Here is a 21,839-nt window from a genome sequence, read left to right as displayed (position 1 = left end):
AAAGCTGAAAGGTGAAAATGATACTCCCGCGGTAAGTAGGGTTTATAAAAGGACCTTTGTTTGAATTGAGGAAAAAAAATAATTCATATGTTGGAGGGGGAGCGAGTGGGCTAATGTCTACACTTTGCTGAGAATATAAATAAAGCCATTTATTTTCACACAATACATTTCAGGAAAAATTCCACTTTAAAACCAGACTGCAAAGGACCAGTTTATCAGTCCTCCATGAGAACACGAGCATCTTTAGTGCTATCCATTAGCCACTTTGCTGACGTCACCAATCTTGTATTAATTTGAGTGAGTTGGGACTCACAACAAGATGGACTTCTTATTGATCGCTTAATGCATGTATCTGTGAGGTGTAGTGGAGACGGAATAACTCGAGTCTGTGACGGGGAATAGAGAACTTGTTTTTCCAAACTCTTATTTTGCCTACAGCAACTTTATTTTGAAATGAACGTAGCTGGTTTTCAGCAGCGTTCTCTTCTCCCCGGGAATCAATTTTCTGCCTCTTTATGTGAGTGCCCGCCTCGTTTCTGTTCTTAAATTCCCCTCCCCATCCATCGCTCCTAATGCTGACCACATCTCAGTTCCGAGCAGCACTTTGCTTGTGGGTGCCGTGGGGTAGTAAGGAGGGGGAGACGTGGACTGGATTACGGCTTGATTTAAAATGGCTGCTCGCTGTGCTCAAGCTTAACACTCGTCTTGGGATGTGGTCATGTGCAATCTTGGGAGTTTGTGGCCTAATTAGCGGTTTCGGGGTACCCAAGGCTAAAAAACTCCACTGTTGCTCTCTCATCTTCCCTCAGTTTTAATTTCTGCCACTTTTTTTCTCTCCCTCCATCTCTGCATCTACTGACTGACGCACTTGTAACTACACATGGACAGATTTTCTGCTCTGCTGAGCTTTAACTGAAAGGGCACTTGGAGAGAGCCTATCCTGTGCCAAGGCAAATGCCACATTTTGCAAATTTAAATAAAGTGGTCTGGATTCATACCAAAACTTAATGAGTTGCTTAAGCCATGCTCCACAACCCCACCAAGTTTCAGGAAATCTGGCGTGTTCGTTTTTACGAAGGCTTTCTGACACACGCTAAGACAGTAAAACGCTGAAAACCCACCTCTGCCTTAGCTCTCGACCTGGCAAAGGAAAAATCCGGACAAAGAATGACTGGATCCGTGTGAATAAGCTGAGAAAATAACGGTTCGGCTCTGTGGAGGCTTCTCCGTGCAGCGTGGAGCAGATGAAAACGTGTGTTTAGTTCAGGTCAAACTTTACCGGAGCAAATCGAAAAGATAATTTGGCTAAAGGTGATGTTTACCTGTGCCAAGAAGGTCTTAGAGATGGCCCACCGGTGTCTGTTTTGCTCTGTTACCTAAATATCTCGCAATAATGGCTGAGTTCGCTCGGAGTTTGCTGGATGTATCTCTTTAGGGAGTTCATGAACCAAAGAGGAAGGCGCTTATTAAAAGTGGAGACTTTGGGTGATTGTCTGGGGAAGGTCACAAACTTTGGCTATAACCAGCCATTCTACTGCATTCATTACCCAGACACCGAAGTAGTAACAGCAGCCTCGGAAAATGTTTAGGAACTGTGGAGCGATTTAAGGCTTCTTCTGGTTTTTTTTTTTTTTGGCCTTGCTTCTTTCTAAACTAGTACAAATAATTCTTGCCATTACTTAGAGTAACTGTCCTTTACTTTTCTCTTTCGTTTTGACCAGTGAATCTCCCGTGTTTTTGCACATTTATTATTTCTGTTAATACTGGTGGATTAACAGAAGAGGGCATAAGCCTGTAGGAGGTTGTTATACAAGGGTAAACAATGGATCTCAGTCCCAGGCAGCTTGTATACAAGTGATTCGCAGTGCTGATCTCCGCTGTGCGATTAAAGTCAAAATTCCTCACTGTCATTCATGCTTTTCTCTTTTTCTTCCACAATCTATATTGAAACTTTGACTAGTGTTAGAAACGAGTTTTGTTTTTTCCCCTGTACATTTTGCAACGACTCACACTGACTCTAACTGCCAGACATTTTCTGGTTTTCACACCGTAAAAATGGCACTGCATGACCAAAGGCTTAAAATAGGAGCTCTTACAAAATAATACAAGCTGGTGAAATATAATTCCAGATAACATGTCATCTGGAGTGGGGCACTGTGTGGGTGGAGATCTTTCACCTCCACCTGCAGACTGTGGCTAATGGTCTGCTTAGTCCTGACCTCATACTGTGGGGTCATCCCCGATGCACAGACAGGCAGGTAAGTGAGAGGTTTCTGCTTGTCTCACAACCTCTCTCCCCCTGAGAGGCGGCAGCCTCCTTATGCTTGTTCTGGTTTATCGCTGCACAGTGACCCACAGTCATCTCAGCCTCATACCATTTCATCCATGGAATTAGGACCCTGTGGCAGGCATCTACCAGCGCACCCTCTGCAGTAAGAGTATGCAGGAATGATTATTTAGTGTTTGCTCTGAGGACCGTCACTAACATAAATGCATATAGCACAGATGGCGTGCCACATTAGCGTATCTATATACTTCAGCCTCAGTGCTTCATCTTCATCGCCATTTACTACTACTACTCCTGAAATGCTAATTATCCCTCAGTGTAATTTTGACTGTGATTTGAATACAATCACTCTCTCTTATATTAAAACGTCCATCACACGCAGCTGCAGGGCATTTATGAGTGCTGAGGTTAGCGTCTGCGTTTCCCAGAGTTGGCTGATATGGAACAGTTGCCCTTGGACAAAGCAGAGTAATGTAGCATCACTAATCAGTGTTTCACTTTGCAGCTCTACAGAGGAGATCTGCGTTCTGCTCAACAGAGTGCTCACCACCCTCTCCTGTTTACAATTAGCAGGAGGCTTCCTTACAGTGATGCAGTGTTGGATTGCTTTCAGTGTGCACTGATACACAGAGGGCAAAACCCAGAGAGAAAACACTTGGTCTTTGTGTGGAAAAAAACAACTTAAATGTGCAGGAAAAACAACCATAAAGTGAAGAGGAAAAGGCTTTTAATCATTCGGTTTATTTATTTTAGTTATGCGCTGCCCTACTCTCTCAAACCTACTCATTATCCAGGCAATCATAAGGCTTGTAATCCTTAGCTAAATGACGTAAATTAGCTGGAAGCGTGTTATAAGAAATCTACATAAAGTATGGTACTTCCAAATTCACAATTCGCACTAAATTTATAATAAAAAAGCTAAACTCATTTAAATTGCATAGCTAGATGTATAAATACCCTGGGGCTAGAAATGCTGTCAACCTTTCCAGCACAGTTCTTTACAATACGGCATTTAAGCAACCTTTTTTTTTTTTTTTGCGCCCAGATTATGTTGCTGGTCAGTTTTTAACACCTACGTTAAATTATACACATGAACCTTTGTAAAGCTCGTCATAATGTTAACAATATTTTTTCCCCCCATTTATCTCCTGTTTTGACGAGGTGAATGCACAAGAATAATGAGCATGTCTCTTCTTGGATATATGCTCTTTTAAAAAATGCTTTATTTTACATCGGCACACAGGAGGTTTAATTCTATGTGTATTTCCCAATAAAGCATCTATCTGGACTTGATGTTACATGTTACACTCATAAGTTTTTGGTACAATGACTTTTTTATTTGTTTTTTATACAACAAATATTTAAACCACAAAGCAAAAAATTGTAACTGAATTAACTCCAGTAGCCAATGTCAACAAAGCATGAGTTTCTGTCACGTCCTTGCATTTAACAATATATTGTCTTTATTACAACACAATATAGATGAATTCAAATTGCAATTTACAGTCAATAAATGACATAAAATGGACACTAATGCGTAAAATTGTAACAGCTTCCCACTAGCATGTTGTTACGAAGCACAGAGGTGAGCTAATTCTTGTGCACTGAGCTGCTTTGGAAATAAACAGGCAGACATTTCACCGATCTCCTCGCTAGTCGTGTTAGTTGTGTAACGCTCACTTTATTCAAGAGTAGGGAAATGTAACCCAGAGTGAGTTTAATCGGCCTCGAGTGTGTAAATATGGACTGATTATTTTGGGAATTTTTCATGCTGGGGTTAAAGGTTAAGTTAAGTGTGCGGTGTAAATGCTAAGTTTGCAATGATTCATTGTCTTGCATCATCTTTTACTCACACCACACGCTGTAGCACAGCACATCTGAAATGTGTTTGAAGGTACTGTTCTCAGTATCTCTATGTGGCATGCCAACAAGCTTGAGTAATGCTTTTGTAATTAATTTAAAAAAAAAAAAAGTCTAGTATAGTTGGTTACGTGCTGACCATCCACAGATTCTTTCAGAGTGACCAAAGCATTTGTTGGCTTGCTGGCTTTTGGCCAAATTAAAGGGGAAACTGTTAGAGCTTTTGAATTGTAAGGGAAGCTCTTCCTCGCGGGACAGAATGTATTTCTGTCCCTCTCATTCTTTACACAAGGTCCTGGAGATTATTTTTACAGACTAGGGGATGTTGTACTTATGCAGTGGCCAACACCCAAGAACAGGAAGCCACAGTTTCTATGAAAGCCCACGAGATGGAAGCAGATAGCGCCAAGGGAAAACAATATTTTGGCTGGAGCTCATTCTGGTGGCCAATTAGACCCCAATGCCTGTATGATTTAGCACTTCCTCTACCTGCTTTTATGTGTTTGGGGCTGCTGTGTGGAACACAATGACCTCTGATTAAAGATTGAGCTCAGGCTCTGAGACTGCTGTGGCGCCATTCTTATCAGATGCCTTCTTCTCAGAACTCAGCAAGACTACCTGAAATCAATGCATGTATAGTCTCACACTGACGCAGTGAGACAATGAGCATATTTAGATTTTGATTTGAATATTGTCAGTTTTGTAGAAAGCAATTCATGGCGATGGGAATGTTTCTCGGGCTCGTACCCTCGTTAACAGGCCTATTTTTTTTTTTTTTTTTTTTTTTTTTTTTTTTTAAACCACATTATACTACAGAGAGAATATTTTTATACCTTTTTTTTAAATTTTCTTTTCAATGTCATGCACCAGGTGAGATTGGTGTAATTGTAATTTTGTTGTGCTGCCATAATGACAGAGGTCTTGGATCTTGAATCGACTTTTGGGCTTCATGTAGGCGTCTAATGGACAATCTCGTTTCAATGCTTCGTGTTTATGTGGGGTTTTAAAAGTTATTGCTTTCTATTATTAGTTCTAAAAGGCAGATGAAACTCTAAACTCTGATCTAAATTACCTGAAAATGTATAATATAGTTAATAATTTGAAGCCTAATATCGCTGAACGATTCCGTAGATAAACATTAGCGGCCTTTTGTCTTTCAAAGCACTTAGTGGGGCACATTGTTTTATGGGCAGAGACGAATGCATTGTTTGTCTTTTCCTCCACCCTCTACTGCAGACGCGGGCTGGAGGCAAAGCTGAGATCTTGAATGTTTGGGTGGAGTGAGGGGTATGAGGTCACGCTGCTAATTGCATAATGAGACGTGTCTGGGTTAAGATAATGCTTCAAAGAAACTGTTATGTAACCTAAAAGCAGCACGGACTTAAATTTAGATGAAAACATGCAGTTTTCCTTTACGGCCGAGTTTACAGATCTCTTAATTTTGTTACTTCTGGAAAAACAGTGTCATTTTCTCAGCCATTAAGCCAATCAAATAAAATCTCCCGCTACTACTCCTCCTCCTAACCTGTCTGCTCCGCAAACAGGCGAAGTCTCCAGATTTTAGTCACACAACACATGTTTTACTGCAAACACAAAGTGGCTCGCTTCAAGGTAAATGAGATTCCAGTGTCTAGTAGTGGTTGGGCCCTCAGTGTTACCTGTCAATTAGTGTCAGTTCCTTTAACATGTCACAGGATGCTAATGGCTCTTTACAAGAAAGCGGAATAAAAAGTACTCATCTGGCTAGGTTGTGTATAGACTTTTCCTGGGTTTTAATTCTCTTTTTGTAATGATCGGATCAATGTGAAATCATGTACGACACAAGTATTTTGTTCTTTATCGCAGAAAGGGGGTGGTGGAAATTTTTTTGCCAGCTTAGTGACTTTCTTGAAAGGTCTATTGACTTACAAGACTCTCTCTCTTTTTTCCTGCCTACTCTTGTGAAGCTGTGGCTTTCTAGACTGTGACTAAAGGGACAGTAGCAGTAAATTCAGTAGACCAATTAAGGGCCAGTCAGTAACATTAATGTGCATTACTTCCAGTCACTGATCTTCAGTGTATGAGGAACCTTCTTATTTGGCTTGATTCTAAATGATTTAATTTGGCAAGTTACTTTTATAAGAGTGAGTTTATTCCAGTGTCAGCGCTGCCCTCAGAATCGCCGCTCTCCAACAGTAACTTTCCCATGGAAAAGGCAGATTGGCCAGACTTATGAACGGGCTTTCAAAGAGCCCATTCCTATCATAGTTCCATATTATGGGTTCATCACTTTCTAGCTTGTGATTATTACTTCCCTGGGGATAATGCGTTTGACCTGCACTTCTCTCTCTGGAACATTTGGTTTCAGTCCCGCTAATTGGACGCAGGGAAGCCCCCCGCAGGAGAAAAGCTTTTTCTTGACACAGGTTAACTTCATTGCGTTTTTTTTTTTTTTCCTTTTCTTGTGATGACCATACTGCTTGATCCTTTTCGGATGAGCCAGCAAGCTTGTTCACATTTTAGAAAAGCTGACTGTTCTGAAGAAGGCAAAGCTTTTAAGAAGTCAAGCTAAACCCAAAGCACTCTGTGTCTAATTCAGTGGCAGAAAACTTGTTTGTGCTTGAGGACTGTACAAGAAATTAATTTGGCCTACAACCTCCATGGCAGATGGATAGCAGCAGAGGAAAGCCTTCGGTAGAGTCTGTTAGAGGCATAGTGGTGACTTTGGCTGTAGTTGTCGAGGATGATATATGAATGCTGATCTTCCAGACTTGGCAAGCAGCTACCATGTCGTACCAACCCAAGAAGCAGTCAGAGGAAAGCGTGTGATTGAAACTGAAAGGACAATCTCTTAATGAAACCTATGTCTTATCATGTCAGTCATCGCTAAATTCTAAAGCAACTGGCCTCCTGTTATTTTAAAAATGGGTCAGTATATGACCTGCAGCATAGATAAAAGGCAACTTCAAAATGAATCTTAAGCACTTGTATATGATGGCTAAGTTGGCCATGGATTAATGACCCGCTGGATCTAATGTTTCATTGGATGTTGTTTTTTTGTTTTTTTTTCTTGCTAAAATTCCAAATGATGGCAAAACAATTACTGGCTACAGGATCATATGTAGCCCAAGTCCATTTGCTGTTCTGCTACAATAACCAGGAAATAGTTCTTTTTGTAATGCGATGCACAAATGTCTGCATCACATTACAAATCACATTACCACCACCCAATGAAAGGTTTATGCCACAGCTGTACTAGTAATGAGCAAAATCATTGTTTATGGTTTGGTACGGGTTAGACAATGAGTGTGTGAGCTTATCCATGAATTTTCCAATTTACTGTTTTCCAAAAAGCAGCAAAAAAGTAAACCACATTAGTTTTAATTGTCAAATGTTATGCTTGATTCATCTCTTACTTTCCAGAAAAGTCCAGTCTGATGGCTTAAATTTTGTTATTAAAAATATGAATTGAGTTTAGTGAATTGTGTAATTTTAAGTTTTTTTAAAAAAAAGTTTTTCACAAATTGAAAAAAATGTTTTCATGACCCAGCGGGCTGATATTTTGTTTAACACGGTATTTTTCAATTTCAAGTGCTAACTTTTGTAATGTGTCCAAGCATGTCTTGATGCATGCTCAATCATCAAAGTAAGGAAATTCCAAAAAGTTGATATTGTTCATTTTGTAGCGTTTTCAGTAGGAAATGCATTTTGTCAAACATCCAAGTTAACTCTTCAGTCTCAGCTGACTTGATTACAAATTTTTCTAGCTTTGGTCTTAAGGCAGGGTTGGTAGGCAGCTCAAAACGCCACGTTCAGAATGTGTCTCGTATGACGTTTCATCTTCCCTCACTCATGTTCCAATTAGTGAAGCAGTGCAGTCCATAACAGATTACAGGATGACCCCACCCTAAGCACTGACTAAGTGTGTCTGCTCTTGGAACGGTCTTCAATGTACGTATTTTACTTTCAAGGGTCAGTACTGCAGGCAGAAATGTGTGTGTGGGTGTGTCATGTGTTCCCAAGTTTAACCCATTGTGGGTAATTTGTATGTGGAGGAAGTGGAAAAGCAGGCTCTGTTATCATAACCTGGAACACCACTGAGCCATTGGTTCAGGTATGTGGATGACACCACAGAGCAGACACGATTCCCACAAAGAGCAGGGCGATATGACCAAAAATATTTATCACGATATACATTTGAAAATTTGCGATAACGATATAACTGACGATATAATTGACACTAGACAAAATGCTTTACAACTCCACAACTTTGTTAGTGCTGTTTTTTATGTGCATTAAAGTTATATAAAAATGTAACAGTGCAAATACAAAAGGCATTTCCAGTGGAAATTGGCCGACATAAAAAAAGAGGTTATACACACACAATACGGTAATATTATGTTGAAGCACAGTACGTATCACTCCGCGAGCCTCCTGCCTACGATAGCCGTAATGCTCCGACAATCCATCAAGCGGTGCGGCTTCGTAGCTTAGCAAAGTCGTACTAAAACATTTGACAGATTTTCGAGCGCCGTGTACCACATAAAATTGTTTCGAGGTCAGTTAACGTTTTTCAAAAAACACGGTAATAACGACGGTCTGCTAGCATGCTCTACCAAAAATAGTGCTTTGTTGTGTATCTGACGGACAAAAGCCAAACCAGTTCCACACCACTAAAGTTGCAGCATTTTTACAAACCAATTCTGGTTCATCCGTTTAGTTCAACGATCCGCTTTCGCCCTTCTCATTCTCCGTCGCCACCATGCTTTTTCCGTCATGTGCGTATGAAAACAAAGGCACTGCGCATGCACGTTTTACCCAGATTCTATCGCGATATTTCATTTTCTTGTCATTGCCCAACATTATACCGGTATTACTGTGAATGGTATGATATGGCCCAGCCCTATTCCCACAGACACAGCAGTCAGGGAACAGAGTAACATCATATCAAAAAATGCCCTGAATAAATGTGGTTATCCCAGTTGGACATTTGTCAAAGCTGGAAAGGCATCTAAAGAATGCTCCAGGCAATCCAGCAGAGAAGGACAACCGCTGCCTAAGCGAAAACCTTTAGTGTGATCCCTTATGTGTGGGAGTATCGGAACAACTGAGACGCTTTTTCTAAAAACACCACATCTCTGTGGCTTTCAAACCCCAAAACATGCTACACCAAAAATTGGTGCACTCCAAGGATCGGGTCTCCCGACACAAACCGAGTAATACAGTGTACGCGGTTAAGTGCCAGGAGGATTGCCGTGAATTATACATCGGGGAAACTAAACAACCTCTGGCTAAGAGGATGGTGGAGCACAGAAGAGCTACCTTATCAGTCCAGGACTCCGCAGTCTTATTACACCTAATGTCCAGTGGCCACTCTTTCAGTATTGAGGATGTAGATATCCTGGATAGAGAGGATCACTGGTTTGAGCAGGGAGTCAAGGAAGCCATTAACTGAGGAGGGGGCCTAAGGGTACATCTTTTACATCTTTTACCTTTTACATCTTACAATGCTTTGATTGCAACTATTTCCTAACATTCTGTGAATGGCACTCTGGGCCATTGATCAGTGGTCATGACAATTTGCATATTAATGATCATAAAATTGAATTCAGCTCATTGTTAGTCAGTGGTGCTAGTTTTTGGTCGTTATGTTAAAGTACTGTTTATAAGGTTGGAGAAACCTGCAGTCACCTGAAACCGAGTAAGTCATTTGAATGAGTGATGAAATATTTCTCTCACAGAGGGGAAAAAATGTTTACTGTGTCTGTTAGTTGAATATTTTCAAATGCTTTCTAGGGGGTAGCAGCACAATTTAACTTTGTCTTATCTGCTAAAATGCATTTCTACACTTAATTAGATCATTTTAAGACTGTAAGTTGTTACTTTTACAGTGTTATTGTTAAAATGTAAATCTATTTAACATGGAAACCAAGTATAGAGTTGAATGAATTATTTATGTGGGCACATACACAATTGAATTTGGTTTATTTCATAATAAAGCTTCTATTACAAGTAAATGTTACATTTCACATTACTTTTATACATTTTAAAACACTGCCTATATTGAACTTACAGAAATCTAGTAGCTGTGAACGTATCATGAGAAGGAACCAAACCTGGTATGATTTAATCTGTAATAAAAAATGTAATTGCTGCTTGCTTAATTTACTTTTATTTGCTTTTTGATTACTTTTTTCTTCCTTTTGACAAGCTTGGAAAAAAAAATCCTCCTGTAGCGTCTGCAGAATCTTAACATTTGAACATTTAAAATTCAGATTAGAATAACGCAGCCCTGTGATGTTCAATTACCAGTTGCAAATGTTGTTGTTGCACTAATCTGTTATAAAACGACTCAACTTTTATTTTAGTTTTTTACATAGAGATCTTCAGGGTCTGCATGTACCAACATGTACAACTATCACCTGCATTAAATACGGTGCATGTAAATAGGGCTGTTCGATATAACGATATATATATTGGATGACGATATAAAAACGTCTATCGTTTCATTTTACGCTATCGTTTGTTTCGTGGTGTCGTAAAATAAACTGTTTACGGCAATATTTTTTTTCATTGTTTTGATGGTCACTGTATTAATTTCTTAAAGTTCTCTCTTTCTCTTATATTAAATATAACCACACTATGGACGGACAAGCGCCTGTTTTTATGGGTTGTCGTTAGTAACAATGACGGTAAAACCATCGCGTGGCTCCGCTGTCCGCTTGTTTGTTTTCCACATAAACCTTTCACAATAAAGCTCAAGATCCTGTTGAGACTTTTCAAAATAAACTGAATCACGTGAAAGAGTATGCAGTTTACGGATGAGATGGGGGGGGGGGGAAAAGCCGTCAGGTGCTAAAAAATAAACCTTAAACTTTGAAAGAAAATGGCGGCCGTTACAACTTGTGTCTAAAAATGTCTTGTTTCATGCATCGGTTAAAACACTCGAATCCAGGTAAAGGACGCCCAGCTGGAAAAACTTCACTTAAGTCGAGCTGCCCGAGATTCACAGAATTGACAGAAAATGTTACATTTTTGTGATTTATATCGTTGTCAGGACGATAAATGTCTTATATCGCGATATGAGATTTTTGTCATATCGCACAGCCCTACATATAAACGCAAAATAAAAATTGGTGATCATTTGTGAAAATGTAAACTAAAGTTTAAAGATGCATGCTTTGTTGGTGATTCTTTTTCCCCCTTCTTCCTGGAGGCCCAATTGTTGCCATATTGTATTAGCTTTCTGAGGCTTTCTAATTCTCCTAGTTGAGCCAGTGCCACTACAGTACTGTGAACAGAGACATTTTTGGTGTACTTGCTTTCCTCTACCTCTTTGTTCATCACAGAATTGACAAGGTCAAGCAAATGCACATTTAATTTGGTGAAGTGTAACTGAAGACTCACTCATGCTTCACCCTCTACGTACCCCCACAGTGACCCCCAGTCGCCTTTTTTTTTCATTCTCGCCAACTGCACTGATATACAAGTACTAGATCTCACTAAGAAGTGGATATTGGTTGAGAACGCTGAGAAAAATGTTTTAAAAGTGGGTAGGCAGACTGCAATTATTTTCTTGTTTTGCAATTCCTGGGTTGACTGTTCTTATTCACGTATTTCTTCACTTTTCTTTGAAGCATCCCGACGTCCACTGAGGGCATTATGGTTTGTACCTTCATGGTTCACTGATAATTGAGTCGTCTTATGCAGATTAGCCAGTAAAGGATTCTGACAAGAAACTCCTTTTGAGAGTACAGGAAATAGAAATCTTAATTGTTGCAACTAATGATTCACTTTCATAAACACCTTTCCAGTTACCTGAAAGTTTCTATTATATGTCTGGGTAAGACATCTGTGGACGTATTGAAACTTCTAAGAGTACCAGTTTTTATTCATTACATTTCTCTTGTTGAACACCAGCAAAAAGGACTCTGTCTCCGCTTGAAATGTTGTTTCACTGTGGTGTAACATTGGTAGTTTTGGCAGCATGACCCCATTTAGACTGGAACAGTCAGTCACCAAAATTGGCTGCCCCAGTTTTGCCAGAATGAGTTTCCTCACTTTGATTGTAGTTGCATGCTGTCTGATACAGTTTCAAATGTATTCAGACTCATTTGCAATCAGAGCTTTATGGTAGATCTTCCCCTCTGTTCTTTCTTTCAAAGAAGCCTCTTGTGTTTTACAATGATACCAAAATCCCACATTGCATAGAAAATAAAGGTGTTAGGCCGAGCCCCACTGTAGCAAATCCAAGAAATGACAATGAACTGCAGACCGTTCCTGGCAGCTTATAGTTGGTGCAGTGGGAGTTTGTATCTTAATTGCTAAACACTCACAATCAGCATCATTCAGTAAACTGAATTGTTTTTTTTGTTTTTTTGCCCCCCACCCTTCCCTCAGTTGTTTCAGCTTTTGCTCTCTCTTTCCTTCATCACATCACATCCCAGCCATTAGGTCACAGAGCTGCCAGGAAGCATGTAAGGAGATCTGCCTGACACAGGGAAAGTGGAACAAAGGGATAAAGTCTGTCGGTTTGTTTTATGCAAAGGAGCTCCGGCTTAGCAGTTTACTGAAGATAGGACTGTAAAATGCACGTAGTGTGACAGACTAGTGCTTTTTACTTGCCGTGCCTAAAAGTTCATTTTTAATATAGAAACCCTTAAACGCTCTACATCCTCAGCGAGGGCCCCATCCAGGCTTCAAAAGCTATGTATAATTAGATTAACCTCACTGAATCAGTATCTTAATTTGAAGGTTAAAAAAAAACAAACATGTGTATATATACATGAGCTGTGCTGATGACACCATTCTGTAAATGGCAATATTGAGCAAGTCCATTGGCTGGTCCATAACCTTTTAGGTATTTGGTAATGATATACTTCATGTTTTAGCTTCAGTTAGTTTAATATGTTGCCAAAATAATCTAGTTTAACGTGTACACCATGTGCACGATTTTACTGTGTTGGGTCTAATCTCACACAGTACGATATTGCATTAAACAACGTTAATGTTACCACGCCATTATTTTGTGAGGGCACAAGAAAAAATAGAAATCATCCTTGGCAGCCGTTGTCTGATTAGCGACTCAGTCTGTTCCTTTGGCTTGTCTGAACATCATACAAGCCGTGAGCTCATCGCTTGTCTAACCTGGACATTTGATACTCCTGAGTGCTGCAGCATGTGCGGCTCCACCCTCTGGAGTGTTATCAGCATATTGAAACTGACAGCAGGAGCGTTGTTCGAAATGTTATCCGATGCGCCTGCATTCACTGAACAGATTAGGCAGCACACACATAGGATGATCTTCTTTTGCGCTTCTCCATCTATACAACCGCTGTGACCCTCCTTACTGCTGACACTGTGCCTTCTATCTTCTGGCCATGTTTTGTTGTCAGTGGTACTCATGCATATGGACTGATCGGCGTAGATTTTTGCAAGTGCTAGTGTGCCAATTCTGGGAGGTCTGCCAGCCGGCATACAGCATGCGTGCTTTCACTGCAGGGGACAAAACGGAAATGACAAGGCAATCGCCATTCTGTCAGCATTGCCATGGTAGCACAGGCACGGCTGTTTATCCCAAGGTTAATGGGATGACGCCTGGAACTGAAAGTGCCAGATTGAGAGAAACATGTGCCTGTTTTACTTAAAAACAAGTAGATAGCAGAGAGCAGAGTCACATCACACAGAGCTAAGCCCGGAACAGCTCGGATTAACAAAAATGAGCGAAGAATGTTATAGGCCTCACCCATCTTAATTCTAGCGAAGATTGTAAGTAGCCCGATGAAGGCTTGATTACATAAAATCCATATTTAGAGGTGATGTTTTAGCAGTAAGCCTGCATTTTAACCCATCAGAAAAAAATGTCGGCATATAGACATTTTAGCATTAAACCTGCAGGAATAAAAATAGTTTTACCTTGGTGAGGCTTTTTCAGCATGTTTTGAGCTGATTGCTGTTCGGCTATTTATTCTTTCTTGTCAGAGGTTTTGTTTGCTGCTGTGTGCATTGAATTTTCTGAACCAAGATTACACCTTATAATAACCTATAATCATTAGTTAATTGTTAAGCAGTTATTGCATACAATATGCCCCCTAAGAATGCAGTGTTGCAAATCCCTCAAAGACACCAAACTGCATAAATGAGCCACTTGTCACTCATCACCATCTCTTTTCTTGCAAAGAATTAGAAATAGCTGACCAAATAAAACATTTTTTTTGATGATTTAGCTTCTACTTTCTTTCTTTATTTCTTCTTCTTCTTTTTTTTTTTTTTTAACCATATGATCACATTTGTGAGCTTTTGTTTTGATACCACTGGGTATTTATTAATTTAGTATCAGCGCAGCATCTGAGCAGCGTCTAGCTTATTCTGTAGAACTGAAGAACTTGATATTTCTAACTTGCAACTGGTCTCGAAAAGTCACACAACCATGCTTCTAATCACGCCTGCAGTTACCAGCTGAACTGCCATTTAGTTTCATTCTTTCCCCCTTCTTGAATCCCACGGCGAACTGTAAATGTGAGCGGTGATTCATAGCTGTTGAACCATGCTGTGATTTTCCGTTTAAGCTGGAGATATTCCTGAGATAGGAGCTTTTACATAAGCGCAAGTCATTTATTTTTGTTTGTCAAATATATGCTCATAAAATCCAGCATACTCATTGAACTACCTGACGGCACAAAAGATTTTCAGTAGAATAAATGTGACATGTAGCATATTGCAGGAGCTCTTCTCACAGAGCCACGTACTCAGTGTAGTTGAAAATACCTATAGTGTGTAATGTTTCAGATAAATCATTTCACCGCATTTTGGAACCAGTGCCTTTTTTTTAATTTCTTCACCTCAGCCTTATAGAGAGGCAAGGCTGCAATGAGAAAGGCTTAACCGCTAGGATTATAGTCATTCTGATGGATGGTGATGAGACAGATTAATCGACTGCTGTGTAACCCGCACTTATCTGATTTTAGCACTGCTCCTCCCTTTCTCTTCTTGAAAGGCTGAATTATTTCTCTTGCAGTAAATGGGATGTAATGTTTGTTTCACTGGAAAATTAGCAAAAGATTACACAGTTTTACACTTCAAATGAAAGAAACCTGTGAAACAACAGTCAATCCAATGTGCTAGTTTAATAACATTTACACCTGAACTTTATGACTGAATATCATATTGCTTACCAACAATAATTCAAAGTTGTTTTTATATTCCGTGACTTACTCATTTTGAAATATGTTATCAAGATCTGTGAAGCCTTGTGGATCTCAGTAACATCTGAAATTTGTTGTCGTTTGAAACGATTCACTAAAGGGGGAGAATGGGAAAGCAAGAGAATGAGGGTTGAAATTGCCCACTGCAGAACCAGAGCAGTTTTTAGGGTGATGGATTTTTTTATTTAATTTTTTTTTTTTATCTGTAGCTTTGCTAGCCCCCATAGCTCGCTTTTATCAGTTAGGGAAATGGTAAGCATTCAGAGCAGTTGGAGACATTTCAGACCGCTGCGCCAAAGAAAACATACATTTTCTGCAAACACAAATGAGACTGAAGCAAGTCGTAGCCAACTACCTCAAATGTGTACTTGTGTAATTGTGTGTGTAATGTGTAATTTTATCAGCAACATTGGTAACCAAACAAATTTTAAATCTGAAAACCATTTATAATTACACCTCTGCAGACAACCACAGTTGATTTTAAAATTAAACAGCCAAGATGTGATTGAACTGTAGATTTTCAGCTTTAACTTAAGAGGTTTAAACAAAATATTGCTGTAACTATTTAGAAATTGCACGGTACAATTTTCATACATTTCCATTTCCGGCAGCTTAAATGGACAAAATTACACCGTTTAAATGTAGGAATTGTTTTTAATACTTGGATGAAAATTCTCAGCTTTCAGTGACTGTCAGTGAATCTCCTTGAGATGCTCTGTTAGGCTTTCACTGCAGTCACCTTCAGTTGATGGTTGTTTGAACATCTCTCTGCCTTCAACTTGTCTTCACTAACTGAAAAGCAAGCTCTGTTGGGTTGACATCACGTGACTGACTTGGCTGCTGAAGAATATCATGACTTTTTTTATGCACCGAGAAGCTCTTGGGTTGGTTTTGCAGTGTCCTTTGGGTCTTATCCATTTACCCCGTGAAGCTCTGTCCAATCAGTTTTTGTAGCTTTTGGATGAATCTGAGCAGAGAGCATAGCCCTGTACACTTCAGAATTCATCCTTCTACTTCTGTTAACAGACTGGTTTTGTTGGCAGTCATGCATGCCAGTGCCATAACATTGCCTCCAATATGATTGACAGATTGATGTGTTATGCTTTCAATCATGAGCTGTTCTTTTGCTTCTTTTCTCTTCCTATCATTCTGACAGAAGCTACAAGTTGTCTAAGTCTAATCTGTCCTTCCTGTTCTTGAGTGTAACCAGTGGTTTGCACCTTCTTGGAAGTGATTGTTAGAATTTTGAACGAGATTACCTACTTGAAAGGTTGTCTTGATTTAGATTGAGTTAGATGGATTTTCTTTAACCAGTGAAATAATTTCTTGATTCTAAGCATTAGGTTTGTTTTTTTTGTTTTTTTGTTTTTTAAATGAAGCAATATGAGAATCCAACTGCTTAGTGATCCCGAGGATGTGGTTGCTGTGGTTGCTGTATAAAATCACTTTGAATTGCTAGATATTTGGTGGTTTGCCTTAGTAACAAGCAGCTTTTTACGTTATAGGAAGCAGTTGTTTCATTGTTGATGGGGAATTTAATAGATTACAGAACTTTCATTTAAAAATTAGCTTTTTAAAAAGATTGGTCTCGATACACTTTCCATTTAGATAGCAAGGTAGTAACTACCTTAAAATACAAGTTAAACATGATAAGGGAAAAATGTACATTTTTATATAAAGGCTTAACAAACTTCTGTGCACGTAACATTGTATTGCATCATGGTCGACATTTGCTCCCATTTTATGCAAATCCTTTCGGGATTTATGTTTGGCAAGCAGCTTTCACTTGCTTCATAGTATTACTGGTTTCTCATAATGGAGTCCTCTTTCATTTTATGAAATATTAGGGTTGATATTGGTACAAATATATTGGTGAGTCTACAATCATGACTGATAAATATAATCCCGCTCTGTAGATGTACTCATTAGTTAGAAATGTAGCTCCAATTCATTTAAATATTTCACTATTATTCAGACCTTATTATTCTATACTCTTGTAGGTGGTCTTGTGAATTTGGTGGACAAATCAAAGATATTTCCTTGATTTTAGTGCACTTTTAAGAACCTGGCCCTTTTTATTTGAGCGATTAATAAAGCAACTTCTCTTTCTGGATCTGCACACACTTCAAGTGCATATTTGTCCTCTGGTCGATATGTTAAAACACTGATTATTTCCAAATAATCTTAAATGTCACACTATCATTTTAAGAGACTTGAGCACAGCCTCATTGGCTGCAAGGTATTTCAATGCAGCAAGCCCTAAAGCCACCCTTGATTCGGTGTCTTCTCATGAAGGGGAGTTCTTATATCTTTTTCATAAGCCTGTAGCAAAGTTGCCCTATGTCTGTGGGGAATGGGATCATGAATATTGTGTTAACCCAGAAAAGTTAAAATCCATGCATGCTTCCTTGTTCCCTTGATCCCCTCAGCTTTTGTTGTTGCATTGGCCAATTGTACCCGAGAAGAGATCAAGGGGACCCCTGTCGGTTGTGGATTATTCCTTTGTAGCGCCGCCACTGTAGGGGATAGAGGATTAGAAAAGTGCAGACAGTGGATGATGATGTTACAGGAAGTTCGTTTTCAGCACACACAGCAGATTAATGGTTAATCTGAAGTATTTTCTGTTGAATATGTTTAAATATTTGTTGTAGGTCCCCCCTTGTTTTCTTCTATATTTTGCTTTGTTTTAAGGATGGAAGGAGAGATGGGTGCCCATCAATTCTGTGCCCACTGCAGGCTCAATTTCAATTAGTGCAGCACGATGGGATTATGCTTCCTATGGATATGTATATCATATACATAGACAATTAAGACTGGAGTTGCCTTTACCCAGATGATGAATTTTCATAATGTTTACATGTTTTCCCTGCAGTGGGAGGGTGGGGTGCGAACAGATTTAGAAGGCACTGCAGCTCAGTGAATATAGCACAGAACTCTTATTGCTGCTGTTCCAGTAATATTGTCAGGGCTTCTATGTGTGTGTCAGAGCCAGTATGCTTAGACAGATGTGATTTCTAGGGGCTAGTGTGCATTGTGCATAATCATCATACATCTTGTGTCTTTTATTTCTGCAGGAAGCCATGGACCTCGAGGCTGGGCAGCCTTATACCCAGAATGTGCCGGAAACAACCAATCACCTGTGGACATTGCAGATGAACAAGCTCAGATTTCTCAGGAGTACCTGAAGCTGGAGCTTGACAAGTTCAACACAGAGTCCTCCAACCAGACCACGATGAAGAACACTGGAAAGACAGGTTTGCAGTAGAGAATTTGTTTATCCCTCATTCGAAAAGCAATGCAGCAGCAATACCAATCATCTTTAATTTCCACGACTGCTATTTTGAGACATGACATGTGATGGTTACACAGTCAGGGAAAAAACGATTGGAACCCCAGCTGATTTTGTTAGTTTGCCCACTAACAAAGAAATGATCAGTCTATGATTTCAGATGTGGGTTTATTTAAACAATAACCATAAAATCCAGAAAAATGCATTTCAGAAAGGTTATAAATTAATTTGCATTTGCATGAATGAAATAAGTATTTGCAAAACATGCTTTAGTACTTGGTGGAAAAACAATTGTTGGTAATCATAGAGGTCAGACCAGTCTTATAGTTGGTCACAAGTCTTGCACACATCTCAGGGGGGATTTTGTCCCACTCCTCTTTGCAGATCCTCTCCAGGTCATTAATGTTTTGTGGCGTGTTTGACAACTCGAACAGTCAGCCCCCTCCACAGATTTTTGATGGGGCAATCGTGGCTCAAGAGTTGGCAGTTTGTGAATGTGCCTGTGAATGGGTGGATGACTGAATGTAGTGTAAAGCGCTTTGTGGTCCATGGGGACTAAGTAAAGCGCTGTACAAATACAGGCCATTTACCATATTAAGGTCTGGGGACTGACTTGGCCACTACAAGACCTTAATATGCTTCTTCTTGAGCCAATCTTTTGTTGCCTTGGCCATGTGTCACTGTCATGGTGGAATACTGACCCACGACCCATTTACAATGCCTTGGCTGAGGGAAGGAGGTTCTCACTCAAGAGCTGACATGGCCCCATCCATTCTCTCTTTGATGTGGTGCAGTTGTCCTGTCCCCTTGGCAGAAAAACACCCCCAAAGCACAATGTTTCCACCTCCGTGTTCGACGGTGGGTACTGTGTTCTTGGAGTCATATGCAGCTTTCTTCCTCCTCCAAACACAGCAAGTTGAGTTGAGGCCAAAATAGCTCGATTTTGGTCTCATCTGACCACAACAATTTCACCCAGTCCTCCTCTGAATGATCAAGATGTTCAGTGGAAAACTTCAAACAGGCTTGTACACGTGCTTTGTTGAGCAGGGACACTGTGCGGGCACTGCACGATTTCAGTCCTTCTCGGCGTAGTGTGTTGGTGACTATGGTCCCAGCAACCTTGAGATCATTGACAAGCTCCTCCCAAGTAGTTCTGGCCTGGTTCCTCACCGTTCTCATTATCATTGAAACGTGTGAGATCTTGTGTGGAGCTCCAGACTGGGGGAGATCGGCAATTATTTTATGGTTCTTCCATCTGCGAATAATCGCGCATCTGTTTTCACCTTCTCACCCAGCTGCTTTGTGATGGTCTTGTAGCCCATTCCAGCCTTGCGTTGGTTCACAATCTTGTCCCTGACATGCTTGGAATGCTCTCTGGCCTTGGCCATGGTGCAGAGTTTGGAATCTAGATAGAATGATTGCTTCTATGGGCTGCTGTCTTTTATACAGGTAACGAGTTGCGAAGGTTCCCAATGTCAGCTTGTTACCTGTACAAAATACACCTGGGAGCCATAAATCTTGCTGATTGATCAAATACTTATTTTGTTCAACTTTTTGAAATGCATTTTTCTGGATTTTTTTTTTTTTTTTGGGGGGGGGGGGTGGTATTGTTCCTGTCGCTCACTGTTCAAATAAACCTTCCATTGAAATTCTAGACTGACCTACAAAATCAGCTGGAGTTGAAATAATTGAATCCCTAACTATATACAGTGGCTTGCAGATTTTGGTACCCTTGGTTAAAATTTCTCTTCCCGTGAATACACAAAGTGAGTAATAGATGACCTGATTTTCAAACCAGATACAGTTCTTCGATAATTTGAGCAGGATTATTTACCGTAATTGTCGGGCTATAAGCCGCTACTTTTTGCACAAGCTTTTGAACCCTGCGGCTTTTAGTCAGGTGCGGCTTTTCTATGGATTGTCCATGATTTTTGTCATATCTTAAGACGATTTGTTTTGTTTGTTCCGCTGTTGTACGGCACTACGTTGCCTGGCGGAAGGGCATGTGATCAGACACACAGTATCGGGGTTCAAGAGTGATATCTTGGTCACGTGTCCATCCGCCAGGCAACATAGTGCCGTACAAGTAGCGCGAAAAACAAACTTCAAATTAACGCTACGCGTTCAGCGGGAGTCGTGGACGACGAGCGGCGATAAACTTGCGAAAAGCAAGTTATGCTCAACTCCACCGGTGGAATCTGACAGCGTGGAAAAGTGCGAAAACATCCATGATCACCAACGGATTTCGAAGGGCTGGACTGCTGCATGATGGAGAGGAGGACACCGCCACGGCCCTTCTGAGGGTGTTCGACTCTGACACTGACGACGAGGATTTGTTTGGTTTTGAAAGTGACAACGAAGGAAAGAAGCTGAGAGTGATTGACGTAGCCATCCTGACCCTGTTCGTATCCGACACCGGAGAGGAGGACTTTGGTGGTTTTAGTGCGCAGGAAGATGGTGGTGAATGACTGACTTTTCTTCTTGTTAAAGCCGTGTCACTGCACCTGAGCCTAAAAGGTAGTCTGAATCTATTTTTCTGGTGTGCTGTAGGTTATTGTTATGTATGTACTACATTTGTTACTCATTTATGAAGCACAGTACATGTTTCGTACTTGTAATTACCGCTACTTGTACATATACCTAAAAAGTTATGCAAATATGTACCCATAACTTGTTTTTCAAAATATTAATAAAAGGGGTGAGTCTCCAAACAGCCATCTCTTTCCTGACAATTCTCTTACATATGATAAGTCAACATTGAAACACCTGCGGCTTTTGGTCAGGTGCGGCTAATGTATGTACAAAACAGGATTTTCCCCTGATTTTAGCTTGTGCGGCTAATATTCAGGTGCGCTTTGTAGTCCGGGAAATACGGTAATCATTTCCATCATCTATTGTTCAAAATAGAGGAGAAACATGAACCTGAAGCATGAGACTGAGCATGGTCAGCTCTTAGTAACACCCCTTCTGGCAAGTATCGTAGTTTGTAAACACATTTTTCAGCCAGCTTAGAGTCTTTCATTTTAGGTGTGCTTTTTCAACCCTTTTCTTTACAAAAGTTCTGTGAGAGTCTTTGACCGTCTTTTCTTTTGTGATCCACAGTTGGGTTGGCTGTCAGGGCCTGTGCTTCTTGAGATACTCCACCGCGGATTTTAAAGTGTGTTTAGGATCATTATCCTGTTGTAGAAGCCATCCTCTTTCCTACTACAGCATCTATACA

General features: G+C 40.1%; 1 protein-coding gene across 1 annotated transcript in view; it reads left to right on the top strand.

Annotated features, from left to right (window-relative positions):
* Window positions 1-21,839, top strand: part of ca16b (carbonic anhydrase XVI b) — a 116,161-nt gene that overhangs the window by 37,245 nt on the left and 57,077 nt on the right. Inside the window, exon 3 of the mRNA XM_005927501.3 lies at window positions 18,405-18,584. Coding sequence (XP_005927563.1) covers window positions 18,405-18,584 — 180 coding nt within the window. The remainder of the gene's footprint in view (window positions 1-18,404; window positions 18,585-21,839) is intronic.

Source organism: Haplochromis burtoni, unplaced genomic scaffold (assembly GCF_018398535.1).
Source record: "Haplochromis burtoni strain Fernald_Lab_line unplaced genomic scaffold, NCSU_Asbu1 Contig_100, whole genome shotgun sequence".
Taxonomy (NCBI): Eukaryota; Metazoa; Chordata; class Actinopteri; order Cichliformes; family Cichlidae; genus Haplochromis; species Haplochromis burtoni.
Note: the sequence above shows the minus strand (reverse complement) of the source record. Positions and strands in the feature narration are given on the sequence as shown.